We start from the raw sequence: 14,650 nt of genomic DNA, 5'->3' as shown, positions 1-14,650 counted from the left end.
TGCTTTAATCTTTCAGGCTCAGATTAATGAAGGGTTTTCTTTTATTGAAACTAGTTGGACCTTGCTGCCCTGTATATCAAAGCAGGAGTGAAGAACTGTGGTATGGTTTTCCTGATGACCGACTCGCAAGTTGCAGAGGAGCAGTTTCTTGTCCTCATTAATGATTTGCTTGCGTCAGGAGAGATCCCAGGTCTGTTTCCGGATGATGAAGTAGAAAATATTATCGGTTCAATGAGAAACGAAGTGAAGGGGATTGGATTACAGGATACCAGAGAGAACTGCTGGAAGTTTTTCATAGACAAAGTCAGGAGACAATTAAAGGTATTATTGGGCATTTTTAGAAAGGCAATTAAAAAAAATGTTTATGTAATAAATAAATGAATCTATAAATTAAATAACTTAATTGCTATAATCAGGTTTTGTTTCCAAGGACTGTTCTTGACAGAAACTTGTGTAAGGCTGCTATATTTGCTGGCAATGCATTGTGGAGGCTTTAGTTCCATAATGAAGACTCAGACTGCAATTTATTACAATATCCAGGCGCTTGTCTGCTTCTCAATGATTAACAGCAAGCTAAGAGACATTTATAGTACATTTTTAATGATATCAGGTTTTTAATGATCAAAGGTTTCCAACATAAGTTGATAATTTTAGTAATATTCTTACTGCTCAAACTCATTTTTCCCCAAGGTTGTCCTGTGTTTCTCTCCTGTTGGCTCAACTCTACGGGTCCGTGCAAGGAAATTCCCAGCAGTTGTAAACTGTACAGCAATTGACTGGTTTCATGAATGGCCAGAAGAGGCTTTAATGTCTGTCAGTGCCCGATTCCTGCAAGACTCTGAAGGAATTCTGGTAAATTGGTTTATTTGTATTTCTACATATATACTATCTTCAAACGTATTACCTCCCATTATAACCATCTTGACAATTTTTGAAAAAGTTGGGAACCTAGAGCAGTACCATGATTATTGATTGTCAAGTTATGATGAATGCTGATGAAGACATTAGCCAAAATGTTTGGCCACATGAATCAATTTCTTATTCAATGTTTGCCTTTATGGATTATTGATTGACACCCCAGGTAAGTATTTGACTAGTTTATTTTACCAGATCAGAGAAGAGGCCTGATTGCTCAATTAACAATACAAATATTTGAAATGAAGTATGTTTCCTTTTCTTTCCGTACCAGCCAGAAGTTAGGACATCTCTTAGTTTGTTTATGGCCTATGTACACAAAACCGTCAATGAAATGTCAAAGACCTACCTGACCTCTGAAAGGCGCTATAACTATACAACCCCAAAAACCTTTCTGGAGCAGATCAAACTGTATCAGAACCTTCTTTCCACAAAAAGGAAGGAGTTGATTGCAAAGATGGATCGACTGGAGAATGGTCTAACAAAACTTGAGAACACCTCAGCACAGGTTTGTGTTTGAAAAATGTAAATCAGTAAACATTTGGAACATGTAGTATGTTTTTATTCTTTTTATATTCTAAGCAAAACCATGACTCACTTCATGCATACCATTAGGTAGATGACTTGAAAGCCAAGCTGGCAGTCCAAGAAGTCGAATTGCAACAGAAGAATGAGGATGCAGATAAACTCATTCAGGTAGTGGGAGTTGAAACTGAGAAAGTTTCAAAAGAGAAGGCCATTGCAAATGATGAGGAGTTAAAAGTTCAGGTTATCAACAAGGTACAGTACAATTACTGTTGATTTTAAAGGAATGTTAACCAAGGTTTTACCTTATATTATCACTATTAATATTATCACTGGTCTTTTTTTGTCTTTCTTTGATTGTATGTATGTATTTACAATAACATTTGGAAGACAACACTATAGATTAAACAAATTACATTATTTATACTCCCTAGCTTTCAGTGCAGATGCATTTCTCTATAAAGTGTTAAGAATACAGTATATGTTTTATCATGGTTTCAGAATGTGGGAGAAAAACAAGTATCCTGTGAAACTGACCTGGCTAAAGCAGAGCCTGCTTTAATTGCTGCACAGGAAGCTTTAAACACACTCAACAAGGTAGGATTACATTCCATCAGGCATTTTACACTCCGAGTCAATCCGAGTCGTTGTTGGCTTATTCTGCTATCTGTCCTATCAATGAGAATAGAAATACTTACCAAGTATGAATTAACAAATCTGTAATGTGGATTTGGGCCATTTGAACACCTGTAGGTGATTAATCTAAATGTTCCTATCCTAAAATAAAACGACTTTATCAATCTAGAAGCCATAATAAATCATTGAAACAAATATGACTAACCCGGTATAGGTCATAAATAATGTATATGCTGGTCACAAGTGTGAATATGTGTGTAACTCTAATATATATATTTATGGATACTAACATTATTGTGTATGTACCTATATACTTTTATTCTCATTTAATTTTAAACATTTTAATTATTACTGTAACTGATCTTATTTTAATCCACTTAAGCACAGAATAAAAATAATTAAAAACTGAAATGAAGTTCCTAGTTTAATCTTCGTTTAATAATCTTTTTGTTTCTGAATTGTGTTGCATTGTCTGTATATTAGCACAAAACTACAGTATATCTGTACTATACATGTATAGGTGATAACACTGCAAATAAGTAACTTTAAATTTGCTGCATGGATTTTTTTTCTTTTCTAGAATAACTTGACAGAATTGAAATCTTTCGGCTCTCCTCCAGATGCAGTAGTTAATGTAGCAGAAGCTGTAATGATCCTCCTTGCTCCGGGAGGCAAAATCCCAAAGGACAGATCCTGGAAAGCTGCTAAAGTTTGCATGGCAAAAGTGGATGCTTTCCTAGACAGTTTAGTACACTACGATAAAGAACACATTCCTGACACCTGTTTGAAAGCTTTTCAGTAAGATATAGGAAGGGTTTATTATTTTATTTGAAGGTCATCTTCCCATGTTGTTTAATTGTATTTATAGGATCCCTACAGGATCCATAGTAAAAGCATAGCAACTTGTAATAAAAGCATGGTAAAGCATAGGTAAGCATTGTAAAGAATAGCGAGGTATGGTAAAGCATATTAATAAACAAGGTAAACCTATGGTAAATGCATAAATTAACCATGAAAAAAGCATGGTAAAACTACAAAAATACAGTGGTAAACTTTTATAAGGGATGATTATTTGGCATTATATTTTAACATGATTTTAGGTTCTGGTAAATGAACTATTTAATGAAATGTTTAATAATATGTCTCCATTTAAAGATTTAGAAAAAAAGCAAATGTTTATTTTTAAAGTGAGGTCCAAACTCCATGTCATAAGTAAATTGTTTAAGCCATGTTTACAGTAAAGGGATCTTCACTAATTCAGTGGCCACAATATTTTTTGTTTTATGTGCAAGTCAGATAGAGAAAATGAAAAGGGGTTAACTGTATTTCAATAATCTCAAACACTCAAAAGATGTATATCTCATGCTTATTTAGAGGGTAGGTAGTGCAATTGGTTAATGCACTATATGTAAAAAAGATGGGTCTAGTTTTTGTTTAGCCTTTGGAGACAAGCCTTTCTCTAGAGTTTGGTCTGAGATACTTTTTTTTTTTATATATTTTCTGAAGGCCTTTTAAGAATGATCCAACTTTTGAACCAGATTTCATCCGGTCCAAATCAATAGCTGCTGCGGGTCTTTGTTCCTGGTGTATCAATATTGTCAGGTTCTATGAGGTGTACTGTGAAGTGGAACCCAAGAGACTGGCCCTGGCCCAGGCAAATGCAGAGCTAGCAGCAGCACAGGACAAGCTTTCTGTTATCAAATCCAAAATAACAGTAAGTTCAGTACCTTCAAAACCCCTGCAATAACCATTAGCATGCCAGCTACATATAGAAAGATGTGATCCTTGTAACAGTGGTCTGTCACTTTGAGGACCATAAAGAAAACATTGTAACTTCTTGTGATTTGAAGTAAAACCTACTGTATTGTGTTCTGTCTGTAGTGCAAAATATACATGTTCTTGACAAGAATGCATTACGAAGACAACGCTATATTTGGTCCATACTTGGATTATACTTTTCTAGCAAAGCTTTTTATAAAGAAATTCCTAGATCATTTGCTAACAGGTTTTTCTCAGATGCCTCATACAAGTCCAAGAAGATGTCTGTGCTCTTCATTTTATTTCCTAATTGGAATGTATGTTTTGTGATTTACAATATGTTTTTGGGGTTTAAGTTTCAAATAACACTATTTATTATAAATCATGTGCATTCAGTAATAGTACTGTTCCTATACATTATTTCTTTTCAGCAATTAAATGCCAACTTGGCTAAATTGACATCAGAGTTTGAAAAAGCTACAGCAGATAAACTGAAGTGCCAGCAGGAGGCAGATTCCACAAATCGTACTATTTCTCTGGCAAACAGGTATGCAAATTAGTTTTAGAGCTGCATTTTTAGAAGACCTTTAGAAATAATGCAGTACCTGGTTTTGGTCTTTAGGAGTTAAGACGTCTGAAAAAGGGAATTATGTTTTTACAGTTTCTAGCATAAGAGACAGCTTTTCTTTGAACAGACCCTTTTCTAAAAGAGATGCAAATTAATGTTGTCTTCCCTCCAGTAAATGTAAATGATTGCTACAGTTATTTAGTTATAAAACCAGTGCCATAAATTGGATGTTAAACAGCCAAGAACAAAAGAAAACCAAAATATCTATCTCTATTTTACCCTTATTTAGACTTGTAGGAGGATTAGCATCTGAGAAGATTCGCTGGTCTGAATCAGTGGCCAGGTTTAAAGAACAAGAGAAGACTCTGAGTGGAGACGTCATGTTGATTTCGGCTTTCGTTTCATATGTTGGATATTTTACCAAGAAATACAGGAATGATTTAATGGATAAATATTGGATGCCATATTTGAAAGAATTGAAGGTGTTTATATAAATATATATTATACACAGTAAGTTAAATAAAGGAAAACTTAAACAACACAAAGGGCCCCCTCAAACACATGCGTTAAGATATATGTGGCCCTATAGATATGCATGTGATAGTGAGAGGATTAGGAACCAGTCTCTGCCAACCTAGGATCAATCTGGGCTCCTGCGGCAGTTGTATGAATTATTTGTAGTGAATATTAAATCTCTGCTTCAGGTGCCCATTCCAATTACTCCGGGCTTGGATCCCTTAACCCTGTTGACTGACGATGCTGATATCGCTGCCTGGAATAACCAGGGCTTACCCAGTGACCGCATGTCCATTGAAAATGCTACCATCTTCTGCAACACAGAGCGGTGGCCCCTAATTGTTGATGCACAGCTACAGGGGATCAAATGGATCAAAAATAAATATGGAAAAGAACTGAAAGTGCTCAGGCTGGGACAAAAAGGGTATGTGTAAATCAACCTGGGACAAAAAGGGTATGTGTAAATCAACAATAAGAAACTAATGGAAAGGCATAATTATCTACTAAGTAGATAATTATGTACTAAGTAGATAAGTATTATCTACTAATTTGACATTTTAGGAAAATCCATGTACTGAATCCCAGTATATGACCAATCAACATGTTTGGGACAGATTATAGCTGTACAGTAATCCCATGATATTGTAGATGTTCAGTGTTATTATGGGCTTTTTTCTCTCTCATTTACTTTTAGTTATCTTGAGAGTATTGAGAGAGCAATTTCCAATGGTGAGATTTTACTGATTGAAAATATTGGAGAAACAGTGGAGCCAGTGCTAGACCCTTTGCTTGGCAGAAACACGATCAAAAAAGGGAGGTAAGTTACTCGAGTTCTTCTAATTACATCTTAGGCACATTGTCATTGGTCACAGTGCTTTTTATAATGTTATACCTATATAGAATATCAGCAGAATTACTATATTGCATCACGTGTATGGTTAAAAACAGTACTTCAATAACTTACTTTCTTAAAAACCTTTCAGATACATTAAGATGGGCGATAAAGAAGTGGAGTACCATCCCAACTTCAGGTTAATTTTACACACCAAGTACTTCAGTCCTCACTACAAACCAGAGATGCAAGCGCAGTGCACCCTCATTAACTTCCTGGTAACGAGGGACGGGTTGGAGGACCAGCTGCTTGCTGCAGTGGTGGCAAAGGAGAGGCCTGACCTAGAGGAACTGAAGGTGCAGTTACATATTACAGGGCTGAAGACTTTCAAGAATTTCCAGAGGGATTGCATAAGTTTCAAGAATGTGTCAATGTCTGAATCTGAACTAACTTTTGTAACTTGAAAAAAAAAAAAAAAAACATTTGTTTTTTGTTTTACCAAGGTGGGGGAATAATTACTTCTTTATGTTTTGGTCTGGATATGTTGTAGGCTCAGCTGACGACCCAGCAGAACGAATTTAAGATTGTGCTGAAGCAGCTGGAGGATTCCCTGCTGGCTCGACTCTCTGCAGCCTCTGGTAACTTCCTGGGAGATACAGCTCTGGTGGAAAACCTGGAGATCACCAAGCAAACCGCCACCGAGATTGAGCAAAAGGTGAGATACTAAAGAATTCAACAAGATGTTTATAATTGAAGACCTCAGCAAAAAATGAGGTGAACTTCTGTGCAACAGTCACATTTATCAGAGGATGGTATTATGATGCAAGATTGGGGCCCTATTTAAAGAACTTTGGTTTGAGTAATGCCATTTTGCACAGGAATATCACAGATTGTAAAGCATTTCTGTATTATTTTCACTGAATTTACCATTAATTAAAATTAAGAAACTACTACACCTAATTTGTCTTACTATAATTGTATGTTATAAATGTATTTAAATCTTAATGGAAAGAACAATCTTATGTAATTATTATACTGATTTTAATTTTTATTTATTTATTATTTTTTTTATTTTTTTACTTGCTGTTTGTAGGTAACTGTTATACTGTTCTGCTGATTTTTCTTTAGGTGCGAGAAGCTAAAATAACTGAAGTTAAAATTAATGAAGCCAGGGAGAACTACAGGCCAGCGTCAATAAGAGCAGCCTTGCTCTACTTCATTTTGAATGATCTCAACAAAATAAACCCAATCTATCAGTTCTCTTTAAAGGCATGTACTGCATGTATTTAAGTATTTTATAATACATGAACAAAATTGTGTGTATGTTATGGATTTGAAATGCGTGGACAGAAAGCATAGTATACTGTGCTTCACATCACGTGGCTGTTTGTTTTTATATCTCCAGCCACAGTTTAAAGGCAATTAAAACCTTTTTTCCCCCCTCTCACCTAAGGCATTTAATGTAGTGTTTGAGAATGCCATCCTGCGCTCTGAACCAGCTGACGAGGTGACACAACGAGTTAATAATCTAATAGATGAAATCACCTTCTCTGTGTTTGTTTACACAACAAGAAGCCTGTTTGAGAGGGACAAACTGATCTTCACAGCACAGGTCGCTTTCCAGGTCAGCAATGCCTAATCTCTTTCAACAAGGAACTGTATGGCTTGGGTTGGAATTCCTCAATGACACATCAGCAGTTTCCAGTTAATAGCATTAAAACTTATTGGGAAACAAGAACTTCTAAACAGTGGCCCAGTGTCAGCATTGCATATATAGTTCCCTTTTCTGTTAAACATACATTGCCTCATTTATGTATGGTATTTCCAATGTCAGATTTCTTTCTTCCTTAGTATTAAATATTCAATATTAATTTAAGTAAACTATTCAGAAAATTCATTGTGTTTGGAAATATGTAGACTGCATTATAATGTATGTTTTATATAACATCACAGATGAGTTGAAATGGAACATAAAAGTGAGCATCAGACTCCCTCTTGCAGTTTCAGTTAGTGTGAGAACTGGGAATTGTTTTGAATGTAATCTTTCTAGTTTTCAATCGTTTATAATGTTTGAATAAAATGGGTTGGACTGTAATAAATGTATTCTAATGCTGTTTAAATAATTTGGATGTATTGTAGTTTAGTGAATAGATACATTTTGTTTTAGTTTGGTGGGGTTATGAAAGGACCGTTTTACAGACACACAAATGAATTGTCACACCTTCCACTTTTTGCTTTCTGTCATTGTCCAGGTTTTGATAATGAAGAAAGAAGTGAATCCTGCTGAACTTGATTTCTTGTTGCGATTCCCCTTTAAAGCAGGATTGGTCTCTCCTGTTGACTTCATCTTAAACCAAGGATGGGGTGGGATTCAGGTTTGGTTCACTGTTAATGGAGATTCTGTAGGGAAATTGGGTACCCTATATCCTTTGATGTAATAAATCTTAATAATCCTAAGTGAATTAAAAGTAATTGCATGAAATATAATGTAATACGCACATTTTATCATACATTCATGATACATTATATAATTCACAATGAACAAGCATTTATTTTAAAGTCTGGCTGAAAACAATTTCAAGATAATGTAAAGTTATTGTTGGCCACTGGATCATCATGTTGCTACAGTATCTTAAAGATGCCTAGATTTCCAGGTTTGGCTGGTTCCATAATTATTTACAGTACTATGTATATGTATCTGTATTTTTGTCTGAAAGGCTATATCTGACATGGATGAGTTTAAGAACCTCAACAGAGACATTGAAGGGTCAGCAAAACGTTGGAAGAAGTTTGTAGAGTCTGAGGCCCCTGAGAAGGAGAAGTTTCCTCAAGAGTGGAAAAATAAATCTGCTCTACAAAAACTTTGTATGATGAGGTGTTTGAGGCCTGACCGAATGTCTTATGCAGTAAGGTATGGAAAACATCCTGGATATGTTCTGTTCTGTGTTGCTCCTAATTCATCCAGTAAAGACCCTGTCACAATCACAAAAAGAGTGATGCAAGTGTGGTGAAATTGATATCTTGCTGGAATTCACAGCAAGCCGTATGTATTATTCTATAGTCATTTTAAGGCTAAGAGTTTTTGGATGTTCAAATAAAATATATCCTCTTCACATTACAAATATCAAGACTTGCAGTGTAAAAAATTGTTGCAATAGCTATCAGATTGTACATTAGTTGAATGGAAATATCTTTCAAAGATTTAAAAAATGATCTTAATATGTTTTTACAGAAACTTTGTTGAGGAGAAGCTTGGTGCAAAGTATGTTGAAGGGCGAAGTGTTGAATTTTCTAAATCCTATGAAGAGAGCAGCTCCTCAACTCCCATGTTCTTTATCCTTTCACCTGGAGTTGACCCATTGAAGGATGTAGAGGCACTGGGTAGGTGTGCCTTTACAAAAACAAAACAAACAAACAAAAAAAAACATGTAAACAGGCTACACATCATGTAGCAAATATGATATAAACAAATTACAAATTACTTACTGTTTAAATCCCAGTTTCTCCATAAAGTCTGCTGCAGATCTTCTTAACATTGTTGAACTCATAGAGTGACTGGGAAATGTCCTTTATTTTATCATAGGCAAGAAGTTAGGCTTTACATTTGACAATTGTAAATTCCACAATGTGTCTCTGGGTCAGGGCCAGGAAGTGGTTGCAGAGAATGCTATGGATGCTGCTGCTAAGAAAGGACACTGGGTTATTCTGCAGGTATGAGAACAGGGAAATGTGAGGAGGAGGAAAACTATTCAACGTGCTGTATGTACACAGCGTAGCTTCCTACTCGTTACAGAATATTCTATACAGAAGTTCAACATGTGATAAGGGATCAGACCGACAAGTCAAGAATATTAGCACGAGCACTTGCATGTATCTTTATCCTGAAGAGAACCCACTGACACCAAAGCCTCGCTTATGGCTTGATAAATAAAGAGCTTAAGAAGATCCAAAGTCTAAGGTCTGTTAGTGGTTACAAGCAGGGGCCCTGCTTTTTAAATTATGTTAATTCTTTCCTGGGTTAGCCATTGTAATCAGATTCATAATGAACTGAAATGTTTACATTTTGTTCATTTACCAAAATGTTTTATTTTCAGAATATCCACCTGGTGGCAAAATGGTTAGGTACTCTGGATAAAAAAGTGGAGTTGTACAGCACAGGGAGCCATAATGACTACCGAGTATACATGAGCGCAGAGCCCGCACCTACACCTGATAGTCACATTATCCCACAGGGATTGCTGGAAAATGCCATTAAAATTACCAATGAGCCTCCAACGGGAATGCATGCCAACCTACACAAAGCACTGGATCTGTTTGACCAGGTTAACACTAATCAACAATGGTGTTTTACCATTATAATTGTGATATTTTGTTTGTTATACTGTTTTAAATGACATGATTATGCACTTCCAACCATTTATTCAATTGGAAGGATCATCAACAGAATATAGCAACACTTATTCTAGTTTATTTAGTCATTCAGATACATGTAAACTTCATACAATAACTACAGCATATGTTTAGGAATTTTAAACTACAAAAAATGTTGTTTTTTAGGATACTTTAGACATGTGCACCAAGGAGTCAGAGTTCAAGTGCATCCTGTTCTCACTCTGTTATTTCCATGCTGTTGTGGCTGAGAGACGGAAATTCGGTGCTCAAGGCTGGAACCGGTCCTATCCCTTTAATAACGGTGACCTTACCATTTCAGTCAATGTGCTATTCAACTACCTGGAAGCTAATCCAAAGGTAACACATTCAATAAAATAACTAGTTCTCCTTTTACAAAAAATGGCATAAAATAAATTTAAGAAATGAAAAATTCCATATAAGCTTACACAGGAATGTGATTTAAAGCCATCCCTTAAATATCCATTCTCATTGTCTTGCATCCGTAGGTTCCCTGGGATGATCTGCGCTATCTGTTTGGTGAGATTATGTATGGTGGCCACATCACAGATGACTGGGACCGCAAGCTTTGTAAGACGTACCTTGAGGAGTATGTCCGTCCTGAACTGTTGGAAGGGGAGCTGCAGTTGGCTCCAGGGTTCCTAGCCCCACCCAACTCTGATTATAAGGTGAGTAATGTCACACCAATTTTTCAACCAATGTTGCTGAACAGGCTCAGTTCTGATAACACTTGGTGTTTCACAGGGGTACCATGCATATTTGGATGATATGCTGCCTCCTGAAAGCCCATACTTGTATGGCTTACACCCAAATGCTGAGATTGGCTTTCTGACCATCACCTCTGAAAAACTGTTCCGCACTGTGCTGGAGATGCAGCCAAAGGATTCTGAAGCTGCAGGAGGGGCTGGTGTTTCACGGGAAGAAAAGGTCAGGGTTTATGGAAGGATTTATAAGTGAGGTCAAAATACATTTTCTTCACCACTAAACAGAATTTAATAAAGGAAAATGCTTCACTGTTTTATCCAGTTAACAAAAATATGCAAGTGTCAGGTTCGCAGAGGTATACATTGTATTATCATCAAAAATAAATGAAGCATTTCACTTACAATATTAAGTTTTTGGGGGTTGTAGTGCATTAACAAGTAAACTCCATGCAAGGCCGTAAAAATGATTCATAAAAAATACACACTGCTGTTAACAGAAAACTGCTCAAATGAATATATAGCCAATACTTCAGTCTGCTTCAACTATCAACCCTCGGGTTCATTTGTGTGATCATTTTCTGTACAGAATACATTTCAGTAATTACCTCTGTATAGCAGAACCATGTGAAAATGTTTGTTTTTTAAGAAAGCTTTTTTTTTTTTTTGTTAGGTAAAAGGAATCCTGGACGAGATTTTAGAAAAGCTGCCAGAACAGTTTAACTTGCTGGAGATCATGGCAAAGGTGGAGGATAGAACTCCATATATCGTTGTTGCCTTCCAAGAGTGCGAGAGAATGAATATTCTAACCAAAGAAATGAGGAGATCGCTTAAAGAGCTGGACCTTGGTTTAAAGGTGAGAAGTAGTTTGTACATTGTTTTAAAACAGTGCAGGAAGGGGGAAGTCTCATGAGACTTGTTGAAATCCTACCTAAAATGTCGTTCTTGTGCCAAGGTATGTATTTTTTTCCTGTTTCCTGTACAGCTTTCGTCACTGTTTTAGTGTCCTGTAATCCGTCACTCAGAGGGCTCTGGCATCTCCTTCCCATATAATTTATGCACTCTTAATAAACTTCCCTTTGAATTAAAAAACATGAAGCACTAAAGCATTGAATACAAGACTTACATGTTTATTTTTGCTTTCTTTTTAACAGGGTGAGCTAACGATCACTACAGTTATGGAAGAACTTTCCAATTCTCTGTTTTTTGACACTGTGCCAGAGTCATGGACAAAGCGTGCATACCCCTCCCTTCAAGGAATGGGTGGCTGGTTTGCAGATCTGTTATTAAGAATCAAGGTAAGCCAGTTGTGGTGTGTATGGAATCCACTAGGTCAGGAAACATGTGCAATTCTCACTTGTCTCCCGTTTTGTGTTTAATCAATCCTGTACCATGCAGAAATTCTCCGCTGTGATGTTTATCTGTAAACAAGCCCACAATCATATATATATCCTGTCATTTGTATATGAAGCATTCTTTTTATTTCACTGTTGCAACTTAATAATGTGATTTGATATGATGATTATGCAGATCCTTTGGATTTATCACTTTATATCAAGTTTGAAATTCCTTACTGAAGCGTGTGCGCTTTTTTTTATGCCTAAACTTTTACAGTAAGCACAGTGTGCATAAAGGTTTACTAGATTTCATAGTTATCTGAAGAAATTGAGTTGATGGAAAGGTTATTGGATCTTTACAAAAAAAAAATGGATTACCAACTCAATTTCTCCTAAAACGTAGGAGCTGGAATCCTGGACGAGCGATTTCTCCCTCCCCAATGCAGTGTGGCTGGCAGGGTTCTTTAACCCGCAGTCCTTCCTCACTGCAATCATGCAGGCCATGGCCAGGAAGAATGAGTGGCCTCTTGATAAGATGTGTCTAGCTGTGGAGGTCACAAAGAAGAACCGCGAGGACATGACTGCTCCGCCCAGAGAGGGGGCGTACATACACGGCCTCTTCATGGAGGGTAAGTGAGACACCTGCAGCACGTTTTATTAATGTATAAAATCACATCAATCCAAGCGATGAAAGACAAACAGTAAAACAGCTGAAGTAATATACATGAAATGATGCAATTAGCAGTCATTTCATTGCCAGATATTACAATTCAAAATGTAAATTCTTATTTGCCATGTTTTGACAGAAATACTGGAAATAATAATAATAATAATAATAAAATAAATAATAATACAAAAATGACATGCAACATGGCAAGGTTTAGTAAATAATGTATGTCATTATTACAATTGAGTTAACAGATCAAAAGTATCAAAATAAAAATAATTTGAAAATATTCTTTACCATTCAAACAGATAACATGAAAGGCTAACTAATATATTGGAGAACGTGCTCTCATGCTTAGTTATTTTAACATTAAAGTATATCAACCCGCTGCAATGTTATTTCTGTTGCAATGTACAAAGCAAAGCTCTGTCTACTGTACAGTAAAAACATTCTTCTCCTTTGCCAAAGCTAGTGACCATCAGATTGATTGTGTTTCCCACTATCCAAAACCTTGTCACCCTTCTACATTAGCGGCAAGACTTTCAGATTCTGTAATACACCAGCAGTACTGACTGTTAAAAACTATGCCCCATCAGCAAAGCTGAAGTCTTTCATATTTTCTATGTTCCAGGAGCTCGCTGGGACATTCCAAGCGGAGTGATTGCCGAAGCCAGACTGAAGGAATTAACCCCTTCGATGCCAGTAATCTTTGTCAAAGCCATTCCAGTAGATAGGCAGGAGACCAAGAACATATACGAATGCCCGGTGTATAAGACACGTATCCGTGGACCCACCTTTGTCTGGACCTTTAACCTGAAAACAAAAGAGAGGTCAGCCAAGTGGGTACTGGCAGCAGTCTGCCTACTGTTGCAAGTGTAATTTAAACTTGGTTATATTTTTATTAGCATTACAAATGTTAAACAGATGTTGGAAAGCCAAATAAAAAGATTAACCTGCATGAACCTAGGCATGATTCTGTTCTTTTTCAAACTTTGCACAGTCAATTTCGAACCCCACCACAGAAATGTACATAATGTCATACTATAGTTTTTTAGAATTATTATTTAGTAGACACTTTTATCCAGAGCGACTTACAGAGACTCGGGGTTGAAGAATGCATCACAACTGCAGAGTCACTTGCAGTAAGGACCTTGTTTGTTTTACATCTCATCCAAAGGATGGAGCATAAAGAGGTTAAGTGACTTGCTCAGGGTCACACATAGTGAGTCAGTGGCTAAGCTGGGATTGAACCTGGAACCTCCTAGTAACCAGACCTTTCCTTTAACCACTGGACCACCAAGCCTCCTATGAGAGTACAACCAATCTAAAAATCAAGCCTGCAACAATATCAGAAGGGCAGCAAAAAAAAGAAAATACTATCAAGTGCATTCACATCACTTATTTGTATTGTTTTCCCAAATAGGGTTCTGCCACAGCCAGGTGTGGAAAGTGGTCTGAAAAAAAAACTTCAAATGGATTCTAGAGACAGACCTCCATAAAAAGACCTTTTTACAAAGTATCAGTCTAAATCCAATGCTTTCCTCAAAATGTTACATTATTAACACGCCATATGAAAAAAAAACAACTTTAAGTAACAGTTTTAACAGATCTCCACCACTGGCCTGACTGACACCTGGTAATTCGTATGAAACTTTGCCAGTTCTGGATACTTTCCATGAAAGAACTCTCCTGCACTACAAATACTGTTCTTTGCCCATGACTTGGATACGTATGTGTTCTTGCACAAAAAAGATAATAAAATAGTCCTCTGATCCCAATGGGATC

At 36.5% G+C, this 14,650-nt stretch overlaps 2 protein-coding genes and 1 long non-coding RNA gene across 6 annotated transcripts in view; 1 reads left to right on the top strand and 2 right to left on the bottom strand.

Moving 5' to 3' along the window:
• Positions 1 to 13,816, top strand: part of LOC117423028 (dynein axonemal heavy chain 17-like) — a 28,555-nt gene extending 14,739 nt beyond the window's left edge. The window contains exons 38-64 of the mRNA XM_058989820.1: positions 55 to 321; positions 691 to 852; positions 1,190 to 1,423; positions 1,531 to 1,695; positions 1,942 to 2,037; positions 2,657 to 2,874; positions 3,583 to 3,790; positions 4,266 to 4,381; positions 4,692 to 4,884; positions 5,107 to 5,342; positions 5,613 to 5,735; positions 5,902 to 6,106; positions 6,301 to 6,465; positions 6,879 to 7,019; positions 7,204 to 7,374; positions 8,003 to 8,125; positions 8,468 to 8,661; positions 8,983 to 9,131; positions 9,334 to 9,461; positions 9,845 to 10,072; positions 10,308 to 10,499; positions 10,649 to 10,828; positions 10,905 to 11,087; positions 11,535 to 11,717; positions 12,016 to 12,159; positions 12,602 to 12,827; positions 13,497 to 13,816. Coding sequence (XP_058845803.1) covers positions 55 to 321; positions 691 to 852; positions 1,190 to 1,423; positions 1,531 to 1,695; positions 1,942 to 2,037; positions 2,657 to 2,874; positions 3,583 to 3,790; positions 4,266 to 4,381; positions 4,692 to 4,884; positions 5,107 to 5,342; positions 5,613 to 5,735; positions 5,902 to 6,106; positions 6,301 to 6,465; positions 6,879 to 7,019; positions 7,204 to 7,374; positions 8,003 to 8,125; positions 8,468 to 8,661; positions 8,983 to 9,131; positions 9,334 to 9,461; positions 9,845 to 10,072; positions 10,308 to 10,499; positions 10,649 to 10,828; positions 10,905 to 11,087; positions 11,535 to 11,717; positions 12,016 to 12,159; positions 12,602 to 12,827; positions 13,497 to 13,744 — 4,878 coding nt within the window. The 3' untranslated portion in view covers positions 13,745 to 13,816. The remainder of the gene's footprint in view (positions 1 to 54; positions 322 to 690; positions 853 to 1,189; positions 1,424 to 1,530; positions 1,696 to 1,941; positions 2,038 to 2,656; positions 2,875 to 3,582; positions 3,791 to 4,265; positions 4,382 to 4,691; positions 4,885 to 5,106; positions 5,343 to 5,612; positions 5,736 to 5,901; positions 6,107 to 6,300; positions 6,466 to 6,878; positions 7,020 to 7,203; positions 7,375 to 8,002; positions 8,126 to 8,467; positions 8,662 to 8,982; positions 9,132 to 9,333; positions 9,462 to 9,844; positions 10,073 to 10,307; positions 10,500 to 10,648; positions 10,829 to 10,904; positions 11,088 to 11,534; positions 11,718 to 12,015; positions 12,160 to 12,601; positions 12,828 to 13,496) is intronic.
• On the bottom strand, positions 9,037 to 12,024 carry LOC131697918 (uncharacterized). Its single transcript, XR_009307544.1, has 3 exons — positions 11,793 to 12,024; positions 9,237 to 11,064; positions 9,037 to 9,141 (listed from the first exon to the last, which is right to left on the bottom strand). It is a non-coding gene; the product is annotated as an uncharacterized LOC131697918 (long non-coding RNA).
• The window catches only part of LOC117423029 (CDP-diacylglycerol--glycerol-3-phosphate 3-phosphatidyltransferase, mitochondrial-like), a 29,693-nt gene continuing 27,871 nt past the window's right edge, over positions 12,829 to 14,650 (bottom strand). For all 4 annotated transcript variants that reach the window (XR_009307543.1, XR_004547726.3, XM_058989823.1 and 1 more), the window contains one exon: positions 12,829 to 13,678. The gene's annotated coding sequence lies outside the window, so the exon portion shown is untranslated. The remainder of the gene's footprint in view (positions 13,679 to 14,650) is intronic.

The sequence above is a fragment of the Acipenser ruthenus genome, chromosome 17 (genome assembly GCF_902713425.1).
Source record: "Acipenser ruthenus chromosome 17, fAciRut3.2 maternal haplotype, whole genome shotgun sequence".
Classification (NCBI taxonomy): domain Eukaryota; kingdom Metazoa; phylum Chordata; class Actinopteri; order Acipenseriformes; family Acipenseridae; genus Acipenser; species Acipenser ruthenus.
The sequence above is the reverse complement of the archived record's forward strand: the minus strand, read 5'-3'. Positions and strand labels throughout refer to the sequence as shown.